At 38.8% G+C, this 18,864-nt stretch overlaps 1 protein-coding gene across 7 annotated transcripts in view; it reads right to left on the minus strand.

Annotated features, from left to right (window-relative positions):
- LOC135710101 (serine/threonine-protein phosphatase PP1-beta catalytic subunit) overlaps positions 1-18,627 on the minus strand; it is a 204,401-nt gene extending 185,774 nt beyond the window's left edge. Inside the window, exons 1-2 of one of the 7 annotated variants that reach the window (XM_065232579.1) lie at positions 18,486-18,627; positions 16,861-17,339 (exon numbers count right to left, since the gene is read on the minus strand). In XM_065232579.1, the coding sequence (XP_065088651.1) occupies positions 16,861-16,912 (52 nt within the window). In that variant the 5' untranslated portion in view covers positions 16,913-17,339; positions 18,486-18,627. Of the gene's footprint in view, positions 1-16,860; positions 17,340-17,972; positions 18,100-18,129; positions 18,272-18,428 lie in introns of those variants that run through there. The other 6 variants (XM_065232580.1, XM_065232578.1, XM_065232585.1 and 3 more) reach the window with 6 other exon arrangements.
- Positions 18,628-18,864: the final 237 nt, after the last annotated feature.

Below are 18,864 nucleotides of genomic sequence, written 5' to 3' on the forward strand. Positions count from 1 at the left end.
CATTTTTTGGGCATCCAAAATGAGGAGCATCAGGACTTCAGGCAGACGACCAGTACATCCTGGTCATTTGAAAGCCATTCCCAACGGCTTGAGTGAAAAGTACTTAACGACATGTTCGGGACCATCCAAATTGTTTGTGGAGTAATTTTATCATTTGGGTTATCGTTCGTTTATGATTTTTGTTTTTCATCGACTCCAACAAACGCTCCGAGGATTTAATGGAGACGTCAAAAGAACAAAAGGAAGATGTCCTTCAGAGGGACCTTCAAAGCATTTCATAAGGACGTCAACCAAGTTTCAAAGACTTAGAGGAGCGAGTACTCTAGAAGGTAAACCTCTTGAGAAATTTAAATGAAAAGCCCATGTTATTTCAAGCAAACGCTCCGATTACTTAACGGTGACATCCTGTGAAGGAAAGTATGTCCAGGGTGCTGCACCATAAGGTGGAAACCTTATTTCTGAATTATCTTACTATCACCTCGAAATTTCAAGAGCACAAATCTCGATGAACATTTCAAATGGTCCTATCTGCTTTGATCGATTCTCTTTATTGAGTTTCTCTTTTGATAACCACTGCTATGGAAACAGATATCGCGCTAATTTGATCACATAGTTTGTTAAAGGAGGTTCTTATGTAGCGTCCAAAACGTCAAATGCAACAGTGAAAGGTTTTGCAGCTGAGTTTTTAACGAAAGAGAATTGATCAATGCAGATGGGACAGTTATTAATTGGGAGCTTTCGATGCCTGTACCATTTGTGCATTAGTATAATTGTGTGACAAGTACAATCATACTCTATGCCGAGAAATTTACCTACCCGAGAAATTCCTAGACCGGACCGGTAATCGAACCCAGCCACCTCCGCAGATTCCCTTTACAAAGCTGATTTCCGAACTGCCCTAAAATGAACACGAGATTCTCTCTGACATACACTCTAAATTTTCTTTATAATAGTCCCAAAATCCCCTGTAGAGCACACGAAAAAAATCTTGAAATTCCCCACTATGCAATTCGCCTCTGAAACGTCTTCAAAATCTGTTCAGAATTCAGTGGCGTCGCCCTAACCTCAATCTACCTGTTCAACAACTCTCAAAACGTAAACAAAGAAAACAATTTTTCTATTAATACAAATCGGTGAAACTAGAAGACCCTGTGTCTTTTGAAACTGATTTGAATGTGAAAATGACCCTGAATAACGTTTTCAACGTTGTTTAACAGGTAAAAAGTGAGGTTACACGACGCCACTGACAGAATTGTAATAAGTTTTTTTTTTTGAAATTCACTTGGAATTCTCTTCTTCTCCGAACAGCCGTTGGTACTATTCTCGAAATAACCTTGAAACTATTCTCAGAATTTCTTGGGAATTATAACCCCCCCCAAATTAAATTCCTCTGGGCATTCTTTTCGGAAGAAGCCTGGAAATATTTTTAGAATCCAAATCCTCTTTTAAATCTACCCCTAATTAATTAGGTACTTGCAATAATAAATAGAATTCAATTGCAGGGCTGGTAGCGATCAATGCTTTCCAAAATAGTGAATTTAGTGACCATGTTGAAGAAATAAGTGACCAAATAGTGACTTACAGTTCATCCAATCTTGACTTATCTTCAGTAACAAATAAATTTAAAAAAAAACTCAGAAACTTGAAAGGCTACTTTTAATTTGGCAAGTTTTTGAAATTCTGGACTTAAAAGTTATAATATTTCAAGAAGTTTTCAAGAATATGGAGTGAAATTCCAGTTCTAAGGGATCATAGAATTTAATTTTAATATCTAAGGACCTCATGCAAAGGGAGTTCTATTAAAAAATCTCTGAGAAAAACATCAAATGCATTCTGCTTTCAAGGCAGTTCTGAGTTTGAGAAACTAGCCTGATGCTCACAATACTTCTCATGTTTAATCTTTCCTAAACTTTTTTAGGCTGCATAAACATTTTCCTAACGATCATCGAAAACTTCTCTGAAGTTTTAACAATTCACTTAAGTTCGTTAAATTTATGTAATTTATTTAATGCTAACGGAACTGCTTTGAGGTTCTCTGTTATTTCCTTAACTTTCCTTAAGTTTTTGAAGTTCTCATGAAGGTTGTTGTACTGCCCTGATTTTAATTGAACTGTCCTAAACATGTTGATGCATCCGCGAACTTCTGAACTTAAGTGAAAATCTCAATCTTCTTAACATCTCTGAAATTCTATGAAAATCTGGAAACTTCTTAATATCCCATTAATTTTCTGAAACTAATGGAACTGAACTTGCCGTGAAATGCCCCTTTTTTGGAGCTTACTAAGCTTCTTTGAAATGCTCTCGCATTTTGCTGATCTCCATGATAGTTTCTGAAGTTTTTGAATCTTTCCTTAAGTTTCATAGACTACTATGAAGTTCTCGAAATGTTTCTGAAGATCCCTGTGCTTTTCTGTGAAGTTTTCGAAGTTCTTCTGAAATACATTCTTTAACTCCCGTAACAATTGATTAAATTTACTCGCGCAATGTTGGTGGAATGAAATGGAATAATTAATATAGTTCTATGATTTTCACTGAAGTTCTCAACATTTTTCTGAAGTTCGTGGAACTGTCCTTATCGACACTAATTCATAAATTCATCAATAGTCTAGACATTCTCGATGTTATTAAAACTGCCAAAAAGATTTCTGAATTCCGGTCAAATTCTCTAGATTGCTATCAGCATTTTTTATAAGAGCTCACAACTAAACGGAAGTTCATAAAATTACCTTGACTTTTCCACAATTTTCCTTAAGTTTTATAGCCTTAAATCACAAATTTTCCCTGAACTTATCTGGACATCCCTGAAGTTCTCTGAAACTCTCTCAAGGTATCCGTACTTCCCTGATATTCTCAGTATATCTTAAGAGTTCTCGATTTTTTGTATAGCGCATCATGGCCATCCTGAATTTGGCTAAACTCACTCTTATAGGTTTTTAAACTGCGCCAAAAGTATGGGCTAAAGTTATAGGAACTACCCTTAAGATCTCTGAAATTCTCCAAATATCTCTAGATCAAGCTTTTCTGAGGTACTTGAAACTTATTAAAAGTTTTCACAACTGTTATCTAGTTCTCTTTATTTCTGAAGTACTCTTGGCACCGGTGAAGTACTCTGACAGTCAAGGCACTTCTTAAAAGTTCGTGCAGTTTCTCAGAAGCTAACAGAAGTGGTTCTTAAAGCTTCCAATAAGTTCCCCATATTTTCAGGATCTAAACTTCTCGTATATTCCCGCAGTTTGTTTATGAAGCTTCGCTGAAATTTTCAGCATTTCCTTTCATTTCTCAGAACTTTTGTACAGTTCCTTCAATTGTTGTAAAGTCAATGGGACTGAAGATCTCTCGTTCATAAAGTTAATTATAAACGTCAAATAAATATTTTTTTCGCTAAATAACAACACGCTGTGCAACAACTGGCAAATCGCCCTGCTAGATAACACGCTTCTAAAGTTGGTGCACTGGTAAAAAGTGAGGTTACACGACGCTATTGTATGTAACTCTCTGGAAGATCTTCGAACTAATTAATTTTCCCGTTGATTTCGAATTCCCAATTTCACGCAATTTTCAGATGACAACAGGACTTGCAGCATCGCTGAAAAACCTTTCCGAAAACAGCAGCGTTCTATTTGATCAGTCGTCTTTTTCTGGCCCATTTTACTGAAACACACCAACAACTGTACTTGACTATAATTTATAGACAAATCGCATCTGCACCTGAAACCCATCGCAACCGCAAAGACCACCCATTTTCTCGGCACTCAAGGATCCAGAAAATGAAGTCAAGTCTAGTTCCACTGTTTATGACCCACCTCGACTGTTTTTTTTTTTCATACCTTCGTGTCACATTACTGCTACCATACCGAAATGAGATGAGATGTGCACAACATTCTAGTCCCTCGTTCATTGTGTCATCCATCGTGTTCCAACGAGGTTACAGAGAGAGAGACTTGGAAGCGTTAATTAAAACGATCCATATTGACAGCTGACGGTAATTAAGCCCCGCCAACTCGCAAGGCGGAGAACAACTTTGTCTGTTGCGGTGGTGTATTATTGCAAGAAAGTGGAACAAATTCGCATTCGTTTGCCATTTGGGGACGATTTACGGATGAAATGCTTGTAGCAAAACGAATCGATGTGTTTGTAAGTCAATTACGATGGGAATACGCCACGAAAACAAAATGCGTGAAATCGGTCTAGTGGTAAGCGTGACCAGCGGTCACGCCGATGGTCGGGGATCAATTCCAGATGATGTGACATTTTTTTTTTTTTTTGAGGTTGGAAATTCATTGTAATCATGACTAATTTAATGAAAAAAAACACGTGTAGCGATCCGAGAGAGGCGTTCCTCCACCAGCAACCAAGATGGATAGAGTTACACTGTTTCCGAAACCAAATAAAACAAACAAGAAACGAAAGGAGGAAATACCGAATCCACCACAAAACACACCCATCCGTAACACTCAGGGGAAACACGGAGAGGGCCTCTCATTGCAACTGGTTGACTGGTAGCTGCGTTATCTTGCAACTTACTGACTTAATTTCTCGCGACTCGATCCGATAATGAAGAAGTGGAAAACAAAAATGGAGAAGAACGCAAGCAATAACAATCACAATAGCAGCAGCAACAACAACAACGGTAACTCGATAAAACGCGACCGGCAGCGGTGAAATGAATGGGATTAAATAATTGGCTGAACGCGCGCGAATGTGCGGCAGCTTTGAGATGAGCGTGGATGATCAAGCGAGAAAATGGGTGAGAGGGAGACGCAAGGGTAGAATATCACCTAGATAAAAAAATGTAGGTACAATAAAAAAAATCTCTTGCGGATAGGAGAAAAGCGATTGTTTTAAAAGAGATGGGAGACGACGACGGTGACGACTCTTTTGTGTATCATCATCATATGGATTAAATGGATTGGGTTGGACGCGCGGTGGAGGGGTATGACACACACGCACGCACACAAACTCATAGACGGTGCAAGTTGAGGAGGAAGGGAATCATCCAAATGAAAAGAAGACGAAGAAAAACAGTTACTTCACGGGCGAGAGCGCTATATAGAGGCGCAACAGCAGCAGTGCTTGGAATGGAATGGCATTAGAAAAGAGTGTAGTAGTCGATGAAGAGAAAAGAAGAACTGGATTGAGGAAAGAAGTACACCAAAATAACAATAAAGACGGGTGGATGGCTGGCGTGAAAACTGTTCCCAAAATAATTAAGATAATAAATAGTTCACATTCAAATTTCACTCTGTTGAGCGATTGACTTGAGCAGTGACCAAATGGTATAAAAAAGTGACTTAGCTCGATAAAAAAAAGTTACCGGAATGGCCGAAAAGTGACTTGCAAAACATGAGTAATTCTTTGATTTTGTTTTAAATGCATAGGGTAAATTACGGCTTCGGTATGACAGACTATTTTCGGTAACCTAAATTGAAATGCTAATTTCACTGAATTTTCTTACGAAAACACTTCGTTGAATGCTTTCAAACGATTATTTAGGCTTTCAGCTTCAATTTGATTATATTTTTACCACTGAGAAAAAGCAATCTAGCAGGGTTTTCTTGAAATGAAACACACGCACTAAAAAATGCAGGGCTGATTTCGAGTTACCGATGAAAGCACAGCTGTTTAACACGCAGCTCAAATAGAAAGGTTGCCGAATAAAAAGATGTTGCCCACAATAGTCGCTCTCACTAGAGAAGATTGGAGCTTTGTAAGTGCGTATCAAAACAGTTTTGACAATTCTTTCGACAGATAGACAGTTAGACAGATAGAAAGATGGTCGCTGCTTAGGTTGCCGAGAATACGTAAATTCCCCTAGCAGTTTTGAATTGTGGCCTAGAATTTACCCTCATGTTTTTTTTAATACTGTAAAGGTTGATTTGCATAAGTAAGGTTTCAAATTAGGGGCGGTGGCAAAAAAATCTGGAAATAATGTATCCAGGGTACTAGAACCTTTCAAAACTATACACACTTAGAAAAAATCATGTTAATTTAGGTACTTTGAGAGTGACATATACCAGTGTCAATTTTGACATAAATTTGAGTCATAGCAGACGCGGAATATAGCTCTTTTTAATTTCCCTAGAAAGCCCTCACGACATTTTTTTTTAATTTCCCACGAATTTTCTTAGTCACATTATCTCATTCAAATTATTGGTAAACATGACGAGAATCATGCTCAATAACATTAGGAAGACAACCAGAATGAATAATTATCCTGGGTGGAAAATCAATACATTGGTTTTAAGAATTGTTTAAGGAATCTTAAGTTTGCAAGATATTAAGATCCAAAGAATAGATTTTTTAAGGTTACGAACTCATGTTCTGCTCGATATTTGAATTTTATTTTCACAAGAGAAACCAATAGGAGAGTAGGCTGTGCGTGTGTTCGAACCTAACGTTTGTTTTTTTCCGTGGAGTTTTTTTTTATCTATAATCGGTTGCTGATCTGGCCATAACCAGGCCCAGGAGACAATTTCTAGTTCCTTATTCTAGGTCCCTATTATTTGCCGCTGAGAAGCTGTTCCCAAGCCTGACTTGCCAATGCACATCAAAAATCGACTACATACATCCGAACATTTGTTTATCTCAAATCGAAGGAAGACATTTCGCGCAACTACCATAAACCGGAATAGTTCATGTTGATCTTCGTCAAGGTTCGTCTACAATTTGGACTTCTACATCAACACATGTCAGGCAGCCTTCAGGTTCAATTGGCTAAACTTGGTGAGTTCGTTCCATGTTGTAATTTTGACGTAGGACTACATCTTTGATTACTATATGGGGGTACACTTTGTGAAAACCGAAAATGGAACATGTAACATAATAATGAAAGATTTTGAACGTTAATAACTCAGCTACCCCTGGGCCAATTTCAATAATTTTATCATCAATCGATCAGAAATATTCCTTCCTTCGCATCTGCTAAAATAAAGACATTATCATTTCTCAGAATGTCACTATTGAAAATTGAACGAATGTGCAACTGTTGCTATGATAATTAAAATTATCACCGATTGCCTGCGAAAAGCGATTTCTCTAACACAGATTTCAAAGTTGAATACAATCCGGTCTCACCATACGGTGTTTATTCAATCACCGCGTGGTTAGGGATGGTGTTCTCCAGTGCACCACGAAAGGCTTCCTGCAAATAGCGAACTACAGCACACATGAGCAACCATAGAAGGAGGAAGAAGCCGGAATCAGTAGCTCTTCGTGAGTCGCTGTAGGCCATCTTTGTCAGGCGCGTCTACTAAAGAGGATAAACAGAGAGAACCCCGCTCAAATTCCTATTCCTATACATAACGCAAGCTCCTGCAAATGAGATTTATTATATAAGACCACGTAGTCCTACGTCACCATTGCGTACAACCCCATAGGGCTGTACCTTGTAGTTTTTTATCTTTTCAAACCAGTAACGTTGGGAGATCACCTTTTTGTGGTGCGTTACTGGTATAAGATCTACCAACGAACCCTAGTCTAGACAACTTCAAACTAGGGAATCAGGCATTTCCAGTAATCAAAGGATCACATTTTAGTCCTTGTTCATAATCCTTTTCTCTTTGTCCTTCTCCTTTTCCTTTCCCTCTTCTCTTTTCAGAAAGCGAGTAATGGCGCTATAGCCATAAGTCATAAAATGTTAGGACAAGAGTTAGTGCTCATGCCCCAACCGTCAGAAGAAAATGTATGCATCACTTAACCGTTCTAGCTTTGATGCTTCCAACGACCAACCAATCATATAATTACCAAAATCGGAACGTACGTCGGTCCACGTTTCATCAATTTATTGGATTCTGAAGCATCGTGTTTAAATCTTCGATTTAAACAGGCCCGATGTTTTCTGAATCATCTTGCCCTTAAATGCTGCACAGTAGGCCTGGCCGTTTTGATATGTGTGATGCATCTTCGATGTGAAACATATTATTTTTAGACCATCCCAGTCTGGAATAAAGTTCACAAAAGTCGCAAAAATCGACCATTTTATTTTGTTGATGATTTAAAAATATATATATATTCACAAGTAAAATTTCTGACACACTAGAAACAATTTGGACTATAATTGGAACTCCCTTCAAACTTTCACCATTTACTTTTTTGAAATTCACTCTACAGTATTGTTGGTATTCTCATGAAACCTCGCACTTCAGTCCATTGTATGCATTAAATACTCTTGCTCAGTGGCGTTTCCTTAACCTCAATCTACCTGTGCACCAACTCTCAAAACATAAACAATTATCAAAATATTGCTTGCAATGGATAGACATCGAGTAAACTAGAAGATCAAGTGTAATTTTCAACCGTTTCGAGTATGAATATGGCATTAAATCTGATTTTGAAAGTTGGTGCACAGATAAAAAGTGAGGTTACGGGACGCCACTGCTCTTGCTATATTCATTACTGTTCCTTTGGTAATTTCTTCAGAGATATCTAAAAGCATTTTTCAGAATCCTTTTGAAATTCACCTCCGACCTGCTGTTGAAGTTTTCTAATAATTTTCCTGAACACTCCTGAAAATTTCCTCAGAACTTTGTTAAAATTCTTCTGAGAATGTTGCAAGGGTTCTCCTTAAAATTCCCTAATATTTATTAGGAACCCATTGAAATTATCTCTCGAGCTAAAAATTTCTTTAGAATTCTAGCCAAACATTGTCGATCTTTGAAGTGCCAGACTGTTGAAAAACAAGCAAATTATAAGAACTTTCCTATTCTGCGCGGCGTGTGAGGCGTTTTATTTTTCATAGTTCAATGTAACAGCTATACATTTGTAGGTATTATGCTTATTGTAAGACCATTGTTCCAGTCTTCCTTCTTACTATAAGCCATTGCTCGAACTTTCCTTCGTACACGGCCCATCATATTTTGCACGAGCCCTGTTCCCACTAGTTTGACTGCCAAATTCCATTTCCGCTTGACCAGTATACCTCAATTGGCCGGATTCATCTCCTTGGGAACCACTGTGATGCCATTTTCACTGTACCACTGTTTGGTGGAATTTGAGTAGTGGCAGCTTGCCAAGTCCGGCCAGAATAGGCGATCCACCTCATGCTGCTCCAGAAAAGGCAGTTAGTCTCTTCCGTAGGCACTCCTCCTGGTAAATTTGCTTGATCATGGTCCCAGAAGTAACGAAGGATTCGATTTTCAGCTGCAGATTGCTTGCCAGACAAGAAACTTTTTTCCCCTAGAAGTCGAGTCCTTTTTGATTTTACATTCTTTTGGGGCACCGGTCAACGGAGGTATAACATTCCTGCCCAGGATTTTGATCGAAAACTTCCAGGAGCGGATAGACCGGGATTTCCGTTTCGAGTGTGTACGATCGAATAGCGACGTGCTTGCTCGGGTGAAGCCATGATGCAAGCAAATAAACTTATCCTGACAACCAATGTGTACTGTGATTCTATACACTCTTAGCGCGATTCAGTGAAATGTTCAAAAATGCTACTCAAAAAATGCCTTAATGGCAGCGTTTTTAATGTGTTCGAATTTCTTCGTGTTCAACCTTTACTTGAAAATAGATTCTGCTTCAAAGCACTGATCTTGTTTCCTACCCGTGATTTTGTTCACAAAAATCACGTTTTCCAGGGCTGGTAGTGCTGGTGCGATATCATAGTAGTGAATTTAGAGACTAAAATTACGGAAATAGTGGCCAATAGTGACTTTTGACTAGTAAATAGTAAATGATTTTGAAATAAACTCATTTTGTTGTCCTGGAACACAAAATTCCATTCAATAAAATCTTCTAATCTCTGAATGGAATCTCCTATGAAGAACTTTTGAGGTGATTTAAATAATTTCTTTTTGATTACGTTATACCTGATGAACATCAAATAGCAATTTTAATTTTGTTCTGTTTTTCCCGGAGTTTTGTAAAGTTTACTGGTTGTGCGATATACATTTAAGCTAATGAAGCCACTAGGTTGAATAGGGCTACAAAATGGTGAGTTGACAACCTGGAAGGAGAGTGATTTCGAGCTCCGATCCTCACTAGTCCCTACCTCACGACTCCTCGAGTCATATGATTACAAACGACTACCAGCTGAAACATGAACACAGCTGGGTGCCGTAGCCTGGGCAATGTTGGCAGGCGGTAGAAGAAATGCTTCGTCTCCGAGCGTCTATCCACCACGGAGGTGCGACTCAAAAAGCGTCTGACTGGCATCCAGCGGCTGAATAAGAAATGCTCTTCCCCGGAAACTACAACTAAGATGGCAATCCCATCAGAGGATAGGAGACTTTAGGCCAACCACCTACAAGAAGGCCAACAAAAGACAAGAAGGAAGATGGTTATCAGCTAGGTAAGTTACTTCATCATCAAAGGTAACGTATATCAGGGTGGCCAGTGAATTTTCATTTTGAAATTCCCGTTGTTAATATTCAACAAAAAACCGAAATTGAACGCATTTTTAAGAACGTGCTGAAAGGAATTTACTGAAAGGATAAACAAGAGATTTAAGAAGATTGCCAATATTCTGGGGCTTTAAAATTTGTGTAGAGTCTGAAACTAGAACTTTTTTTTTCCAAAATTTGTGATTAATAACAATCTTTGTGATGCAAGATTTGGAGAAAAAATATAAAAATGTGAGATTTTGAAACATTTTCAAGATCACAGATTTGAAAAAAAATCATACTTATGAGTCGTGGAGTCATAATTGTCACGCTCTGAGACTTGGAAGCATTTTAAGGGTTATAACAAATTACAGAACAATCTATAGAATCTAGTGGACAAATCCTGGAATCTTTAGTAAAATTTAAAAGAATTCAAAGTGTTGATTTCAAACAAATATTGAGAAGGATTCCCAAAGGAGAAGTTCTGAGCAGAATTCCAGAATTATTCTGACAAGAAATCCTTAGAAATGTTAGATGAATTTCTGTGGAGAAGAATGCAAGTTCTAAATTAAATTGTTAGGTAATTTTAGAAGATTTAAAAAGGAGTTGTGAATAACAAAACCTTACGGAAAATTACTACGTGATTCTGAGGAGATTTGTATGGAGATCGTGAGGAAAATGACAGATGAATTTTAAGAAGTACTCTAAGAGAATTATGAACAGAATTCAACCAGAAACAGAGTTCTAAGAGTGTTATGGCAATAATTTCAACCCTAGTGCGAATGATTCATCACAGCACTTCAACAAAGAAATTCTTTAAAATACTTCAAGGGGTTTCTAAATAAAATTTCGAAAAATTTCTGCTGTTTTGAACGGAGTCAAAGATTTTCAAAGGAATCAAAGTCTCCGGATAGGCTCAAGAGAATTTTAAGAAAGATTCCAATTAAATTCTTAGAAGGGGTTGCAAGGAAATTCCAAAAAGAATTCAACAGTAATTATTACGCAGAGTGTTTTTTGGTTTATTTCAGAACAATTTCAAGATAATTCAGAGCAGAATTCATATCATAAGAATTTTGAACAACGGAAAATTTAAACCCCGGAAAAGAATAATTCAGTTTTGGATTTACAAATTTTTGTTTCAAAAGTCCAGCTACTTCAATATTTTCTTTTAAGGACCATGCACTTTACATCTGCAATTGAAACGACAATTTGCAATATTGCTGAGCGGGAAACTGAATAAATTATGCGGCAAATAGAGCAAGACATTCATTTGGCAAAGGATCACTCTGTTTTAATGGTTTATTCCGAAATTCTGGTGTAAAAATTTGTTCCTTTGGTATGGTTAATTTATTTTTCCCGGTTCTCTCGCCGAATTCCCGGGTTTTTCCCGGTAACTTTTCAAATTCCCTGATATTTACCGGTTTGCTGACCATTATGGTATACATACACTTTCATAAAATGATAGCATATGCATATAAAACATTATATTATATGAACCAATAAAGGGGAAGGGGAGGGACCACCAGCACACCCAATTGAAGCGATTTGGATGGGGAGGGTGACATTGTCAACTCCCTGTTGTTAACATCTCGTGGAAAAAGGGCAGGCTCTTCTTAACACTCATTGGGGTATCCTTCTGATCGACGGCTCGTTTTTTGACCAATTGTATGATCATGTGGCTGGAAGGAGATTCTCTATCATCCCGTGGAGGCGTATAGGTGAATGTTCCTATCGATTCACCAAAACCGTTTTTGGCCCTTCATACAGTGACATGTTGAGGACAATCAGAGGTTGATCAAATCAAACAGTGAGGAGTTTCCGTGCTACAATGATGGTAGACACAATTCAAGAGCCACATGTGAAAAGGGCATACAAGCTTTTTGTAAACAAACCTATGTAGGCCCTTTTCTCGCCAACCGAGAGTTGCCCACGCAAACCAACAACATCATCGGGAAGGGTAAAGATTCCCCTACCCGATGATGATGATGGTTTGCGTTGGTGTCATATGGGTGGCGAGAAAAGGGTATAAGAAGGTTTGTTTACAAAAAGCTTGTATGCCCCTTTCACATGTTGTTCTTGAATTATCATACATACATCATACATGAAGCCACTACGTTAAATTGGGTTTAATAGATTATAACTACAACAGCAGTATTTTCGTAGATCATGCATTTGTTTCTGCGTTCAAAGATATTCTTAAGACTCATTCCTGTTATTTTAAACTTGCCTCTGAAATGAGCTTAGCAAACATATTATTGCATTCTTGAATTCTCTGCAGAACAATCCACAAAATGAATTATGTTATCATGCTTCTGCGTTAATTTTCCTTCCGATGTCATTGCTGTTCTTAACGGTGATATCTATAAGAAATTACGCATACACTTAGTTCCGATAACTGTTAACAGAGGGCAGTGCGGTCAAAACATGTATGGTTCCTTTATATGTCTAAATAGAGCTTTTGTAAACAATGACTTCTCTCGATGATTTCTCGAAAGTCATGGCTCGCCCTGGCAAATCGACATCACCATCAAGTAGGGGAAGACTTCCCCTACCAGATGGATATGTTGGTTTGTGTAGGCGTGGCATAAATTTCTAAAAATCAACGAGAGAAGCCATTGTTAACAAAAGCTGTTACGCCTTAATTCCAGCTCTATCTAGATATGTAGTTAGATTAACATCCGGAGTCTCTCCTTTCTTACATATTCGAGGACAAAAATGCTTGTAAATCTTCGATGCTGGATGGGAAATCTAATTGCAAAACTCACACTAATAAAATTTGTATGGTTATTTTTCTTAACGACGTGTTCAGGGTATCATCAAAACCGTTTGTGGAACAGTACAGATATGGTACTTTTTTTATTAGAGAAGGGTTCCAACATTTTTTCAGTATTAGGTACTATATTTTGTCTGTCTGAGAGATTGAGCTCGTAAGAGAAAATTTTCACTCTTGGATTTTATTTGTTTGGCTCTCTTAGTCATGTCTTCAAATCTGGCATCCCTGACTCAGGGCGATAGAGTCACATAGTGGCAGAGAAGTGTTCAAAAACAGTCTTGAAGCAACACGCACTGTGCGGTAGATCAAATCTCTTCATATTGAATCATTTGTGATTATAATGAACTTCAGCCGGCGTCGGTGGTGTAGTGGTAAGCGTGGCTGCTTTCTCACCCTAATGGGTCTGGATTCAATCCCAGCCGAGGTCGGTGGGATTTTTGAGGCATAAAAATCTCTGGTCACGTCTTCCTTCGGAAGGGAAGTACATCCGTTGGTCCTGACCCATGTGTGTTTGAATAAATAGATGCGATATCCTACGTAGGAGTGGAAGCTGCCTTCCTGCACATTCGATTGCCGTCAATGGATGGCAATCGATGTCCGTCGGTGATTGGCCCTAGATTGCGGAACAGAGACCGCCATTAAATAAAGGAAAGAAGTATATTGAACTGCATCCAGCATTTTTTGGGCTGCATTCTGCCCAAAACCTATCATGATTAATTAATTAATTTAGCTTTATTTAGGAGGCTTTCAGCCTTAGGCTGGTTCGCCTCCAATATCCTATCATGATATATTTGGTTTATATCTTGCAACAAAATGACTTATGAAAAATTGTGACAAAAAATTATGAATTGCAATAATACCGAGTTTTTCACAGTTTTCCAGGTTTGCTAACTTCCAATACTAGAAATACGTCAGGAAACGTGTTGTAGCCGAGCTATCAACGAGAGAGAGAGAGAGAGAGAGAGAGAGAGAGAGAGAGAGAGAGAGAGAGAGAGAGAGAGAGAGAGAGAGAGAGAGAGAGAGAGAGAGCCGCCGAAAGGCTACACGACTCATTGGCCATGGTCAGAAATTTTCATAACATTTAAACAAAACTAGCAACACTGCTATATTACTATCATTGTTTACATTCCGGTTGACTTGCAGAAACAAAAAGTGTCTCAAACAACTGAATTGGAATCGTTCAGAAACATTTTCACATTAAAGCCAAGTTGGAAACAGTATTCATCGTTTTTCAATCGTAAAAAAATACACTGGAGTCGCTTTTTACGCGGGTGATACGTCCCGCGTAAAAAAAAACCGCGTAAATTCCGGAATCCGCGTAAAAAAAAACCGCGTAAATTCCGAAATCCGCGTAAAAAAAAACCGAGTAAAAAAAAAACCGTGTAAGAAAAAACCGCGTAAAAAGCGATATACCGCGTAAATTCTGAAATCCGCGTAAAAAAAAACCAAAATCCGCGTAAAAAAAAACCGCGTAAATTCCGGAATCCGCGTAAAAAAAAACCGCGTAAATTCCGAAATCCGCGTAAAAAAAAACCGCGTAAAAAGCGACTCCAGTGTATGATTATATATTTACAGGAAAATAAAACTAAACTGAGCTGGAAAAACTGAGTAGGGTTGGGGAACGAGGTATGCGTGTTGGTCAACGCGTTTGTCGATCGCAGATCACAATGCTGGAGCAAGGCGTTCCGCAAAGATACTTCCGCAGAAAAAGTTTAATTTGATTTGGTAGGGGTACAATCCTATCAGACGATCACTTTTCCCGGGGGCATCTTTGACTATTGCTTTTATCACAAACGAAATTTATGATTGTGGGAGGTGTTAATACTTCCCACACAATCGCTTTTCATCGTTCTCTACGAATTTCCTCGAACTTGAAGCAACAATGTGGTAGTGTCCAGTCACTTCATGATCTCGCAACCTACTTTCCTACTACCTACTTTCACGTTGTTATTCTTCATGCCACTATTGTCCTCCACAGTCCTTATCAATTCCACTAGCAAGCAGTCGATATTGAAGCAAAGTTTCGTAGCAATTCCAGTCTCGTGCTGCTTCGAATCCGTTTCAAAACATTCGAACTGTCAGAAATACTGGGTTGCCAAGCATACCCAATTGTTCACAATTCACTAAAAAATACAGTCGGTACAATGATCGGTACTACCGGCACAGCTGCGGCACACTTGGGGCACACAGAGAAAAAAAAAATGCCATCTGTGTCGAGTGGTGGGGTTGTGTACAAGACACGACCGCATGGTTGACTTAAACTACGTTAAGCTGTTTAATGATTTTCTCGTGCATTTTTCTTGATATTGATTTAAAATACAGTAAAAGTGGTTTTTCGTAAATCAAACGTTTGGTTTCCAATAAGGTGCTCAGTACAACATTAATTGAAATTTGAGAGGATTCAGATATTCATTTTCAAAATCAGAGCAAAAGCTTGTATACAATACAGGATCTCCACCTGTTAAATGTAAGCATCATAGTCCTATGCGAAAATGAGCGGAGGCGCGACAGCAGCGCTCATTTATAGGTTTAAGTAGAACGATGCACAATCAAGCAATACTCGATCATGACTAAATACTTGAACCTAGACGACGGTTAGAAAAAACATTTATTCCATGAAAACAGTAACAAAATTATCACTTTTTATATTAAATTGTTCATGTTTTTATTATGGAAAATTGGAAAAGTATGTTATTTAGAAGATTCGTAGAGTTAGTTCCTATCGATTGGTATATTTGGATTTAAATTTCATCAATAAATGACAAAGTTATAAGCGTTCAAAACCTAACACCTTTTCGTGACGGTCGTAATTTAAGATTTTCATTTTACCCCCAGTACCTTCTCGTAAAACACAGTCTAGATCAAAAACTTCTACATGCCATAGGCTAAATTTCGTCAGAAACTTTTTATAAACTTGATTTTTCAAATGTAATTTAAGGCAAAAATCCTGGGAGAAAATTTTACAAGCTGTCGATGGTCTCCCAAACGAATTACTTATGACTTCGATTGAAAATCTCAGCTTTTATGTTTAACATACATACAAATCATTCGAACTGCAACGAACATTTCGAGAACAGTTTACACTTCAGCACATACCTTACAGGGGGAGAGGGATCCGTTACTACACCGAAAATAGTTTTCATGTAACTGCCATTGGAAACGCACATGATTTTCATCCTTAGTCAAAATTAATGGAATTCATCTGAATTTCACATAACATTTATGTGATAACATTAACTTTATATGATTTCTTTTCATATGAATTTCATCGGCTTCATAATATTCATGTGATTTTGTGGAGGGATTTAGCTGCAAAGGAAAGCTATGTGGAATTCACATGGATTTCATCCACTAGATACGTAATAAATTTTTTGAGTGTAGTTTTTTTTTTGACAAAACGCATTTGGGGATGAAAGCATTGTTGATGCTCTTTCCCCCCTTGTTCCGCGTCTGCTGCTGCTATGTTGTTATTTTTTTATGCTGGTGATGACTTAGCACGTAGATTACAAGAAGAAAGGTGAGGGAAACGAATGGGATTCAAATTTACGATTTCAGCCAGATTTCGTCATTGAAAGAGGAAAACAATTAAAACCGAAAATAACTTCCTCTTATCGCCGTTCCGAAAATAGGTCCAAACCAAAACAAAAATAGAAAATCAGAACGTGATATTGTTTAGTGTTACTCGACTTTCTATGCATAATGTGTTAGTAGTAAATGATTCAGTTATAGAGAGATAGATGAGGAGGGAAGTGAAACGTTCAATCCTACCTTCCAGCAGCCGCTGTATCAGGTTATCCACGTCCAGATCGTAGTCGGACATTGTTCGGCCTTTTCTTTATTCGTTCCGCTCGCTGGTCACTGGCGCTTATAATTAGCTGCTACTAGTGTTTTAGTAGGTATTGGTAGTAGTAACTTGATCAAAAACTGATGCGCCTCTTCGCCGACTTGACGGTCGTCGTCGGTTTATGATCGTCAAGAATAGATTAGTTCCGCTCTGGAAGCGCTCGGACTTGTTTTTCTCCCACTACAAAAACTTGCTGACGTCAACCGTCTTCCACCGACCAACACTTTTATCTTCTTTTGGGGGCAATTTTCTTCACTCACTCACTCGAATTTCGCGTGAAAATCTTCTCGCGCACTACCACGGCAAAAGCACGCACTAGAACTCGCTGCTGGCTGCTCTTGCGATCGTCGGTCGGTCAGAAAGAACCGAGACTTGTTCCGATCCGATCCGATGAAATTTTTGGCTAGAGAAAAAAACAAGGGAAAAAGATTGAAAATTGAAGCAGAGAAAAAAAAACAACCGAACCGCTCCGCGATGTTTATTAATAACTGTATCCTCCTTTCACACACTGACTGGCTGACTGACTGAATGTGTGGCGGCGCGATCGAACCCGAAAAGCCACTCTTCTACTTCGGTTGGTACGTCCGAGATGTGGGGTGTGAATGTTGTTGCTATTCGCCCTGGATGTGTGTGACTCTACTAGAGAGAAGTGCGCTCCATCGCGCCGTCGTATGTTTATTCTTTAATTTTTCACTTGAAAAATTTCTGCCTTCCGTGGCAGTCACTTTTCGCACTTCGAATCGAATGCCTTTTCTGGGGAGTTGTTCGGGAACTGGATAGCGCGACAGACACAGGCACACACACTGTTAACACTTTGGTGATAATGATTGACATACAATCACAGCAGATCTTCCCTTTTATAGTGCAGAATAAATAGGTCTAAACCCTCCTGCACTTGAGACCGACCGATCACGCTCAGTCCCGGATGGCAACAGCTGGCAGAAAATTTCGCGAATCCACCCCCGCGCCGTCAACACACTCGTACCTAATTTATATTTATTTTCTCAATTTAACCCAAAAGAATAACAAGTTTCACCATCTGTCAGATCGGATGGAAGGCGCACGGAAAATCGCGGTTTACTTCGACGAATCCGGAATTCCTCCACACTGAACCAAAAAGGCGATGAAAATTCTTTCCCTCAAGTTTCAACACACAAGCACACCCTTTTTCACGTCTGATCAGAATCTACTACCGTCGCGAATCAGCGTGAACAAAAAATTAGATCAACACCCGTCTCCTCCCCTAATAGCTCCTACTGCTAGCTGTCGTCGTCGAAAAGAATGAATATCCACTAATTTTTTTTCACACATGTGCTGCCTGACTCGCACCCACACACACTCACACATACACACTCTCACAGGACACGATACGCAAAATATTAATCCCGATTCTTTTTTTTTCTACACATGTAGCAATGCGTCACGAACAATGGTTCAATCGCCGAAGAAAATTCCGGCGTCCCTTTTCACTAGCCTCTAATGAAAATCCAACCTTTTGCACATCTACCCTGAAAACACGGTATTAATCGAATCAATCGGCCCCAATCACCTCACTACAATCTATTATAAAAGTCACACTGAACGCGCAGCGAACGAACGAACGGGTTTTTGCTACCAGTCGCGGAAAATGCTAGCAATCGAATGAATCTTCGCTGCTGGACGGACGACACCGGAACGCGATTCTCTCTGGCTAGCTGGACGACTCTTCTGTGGCACTCGCGGAAAATCTGAACGTTTTTCTACGTACACACGGAAGATATTCGGTAGTGTGCGTGTGTTGCGCCAACCGTCAACTATGCACGCACACACTAGCAAGCAAAGTGATCGTTTTGGCGTCAAAACGTTGTATTTCTGGGCAGGGGTGTACTGACTTTTCTGGAAACGATACAGATTTGTGGGTAGGCCCGTTGAAATATTACGTACCACAA

The sequence above is a fragment of the Ochlerotatus camptorhynchus genome, unplaced genomic scaffold (assembly GCF_037179485.1).
Source record: "Ochlerotatus camptorhynchus isolate MF236.1 unplaced genomic scaffold, CSIRO-AGI_Acam_v1.1 ptg000370l, whole genome shotgun sequence".
NCBI classification, from domain to species: Eukaryota; Metazoa; Arthropoda; class Insecta; order Diptera; family Culicidae; genus Ochlerotatus; species Ochlerotatus camptorhynchus.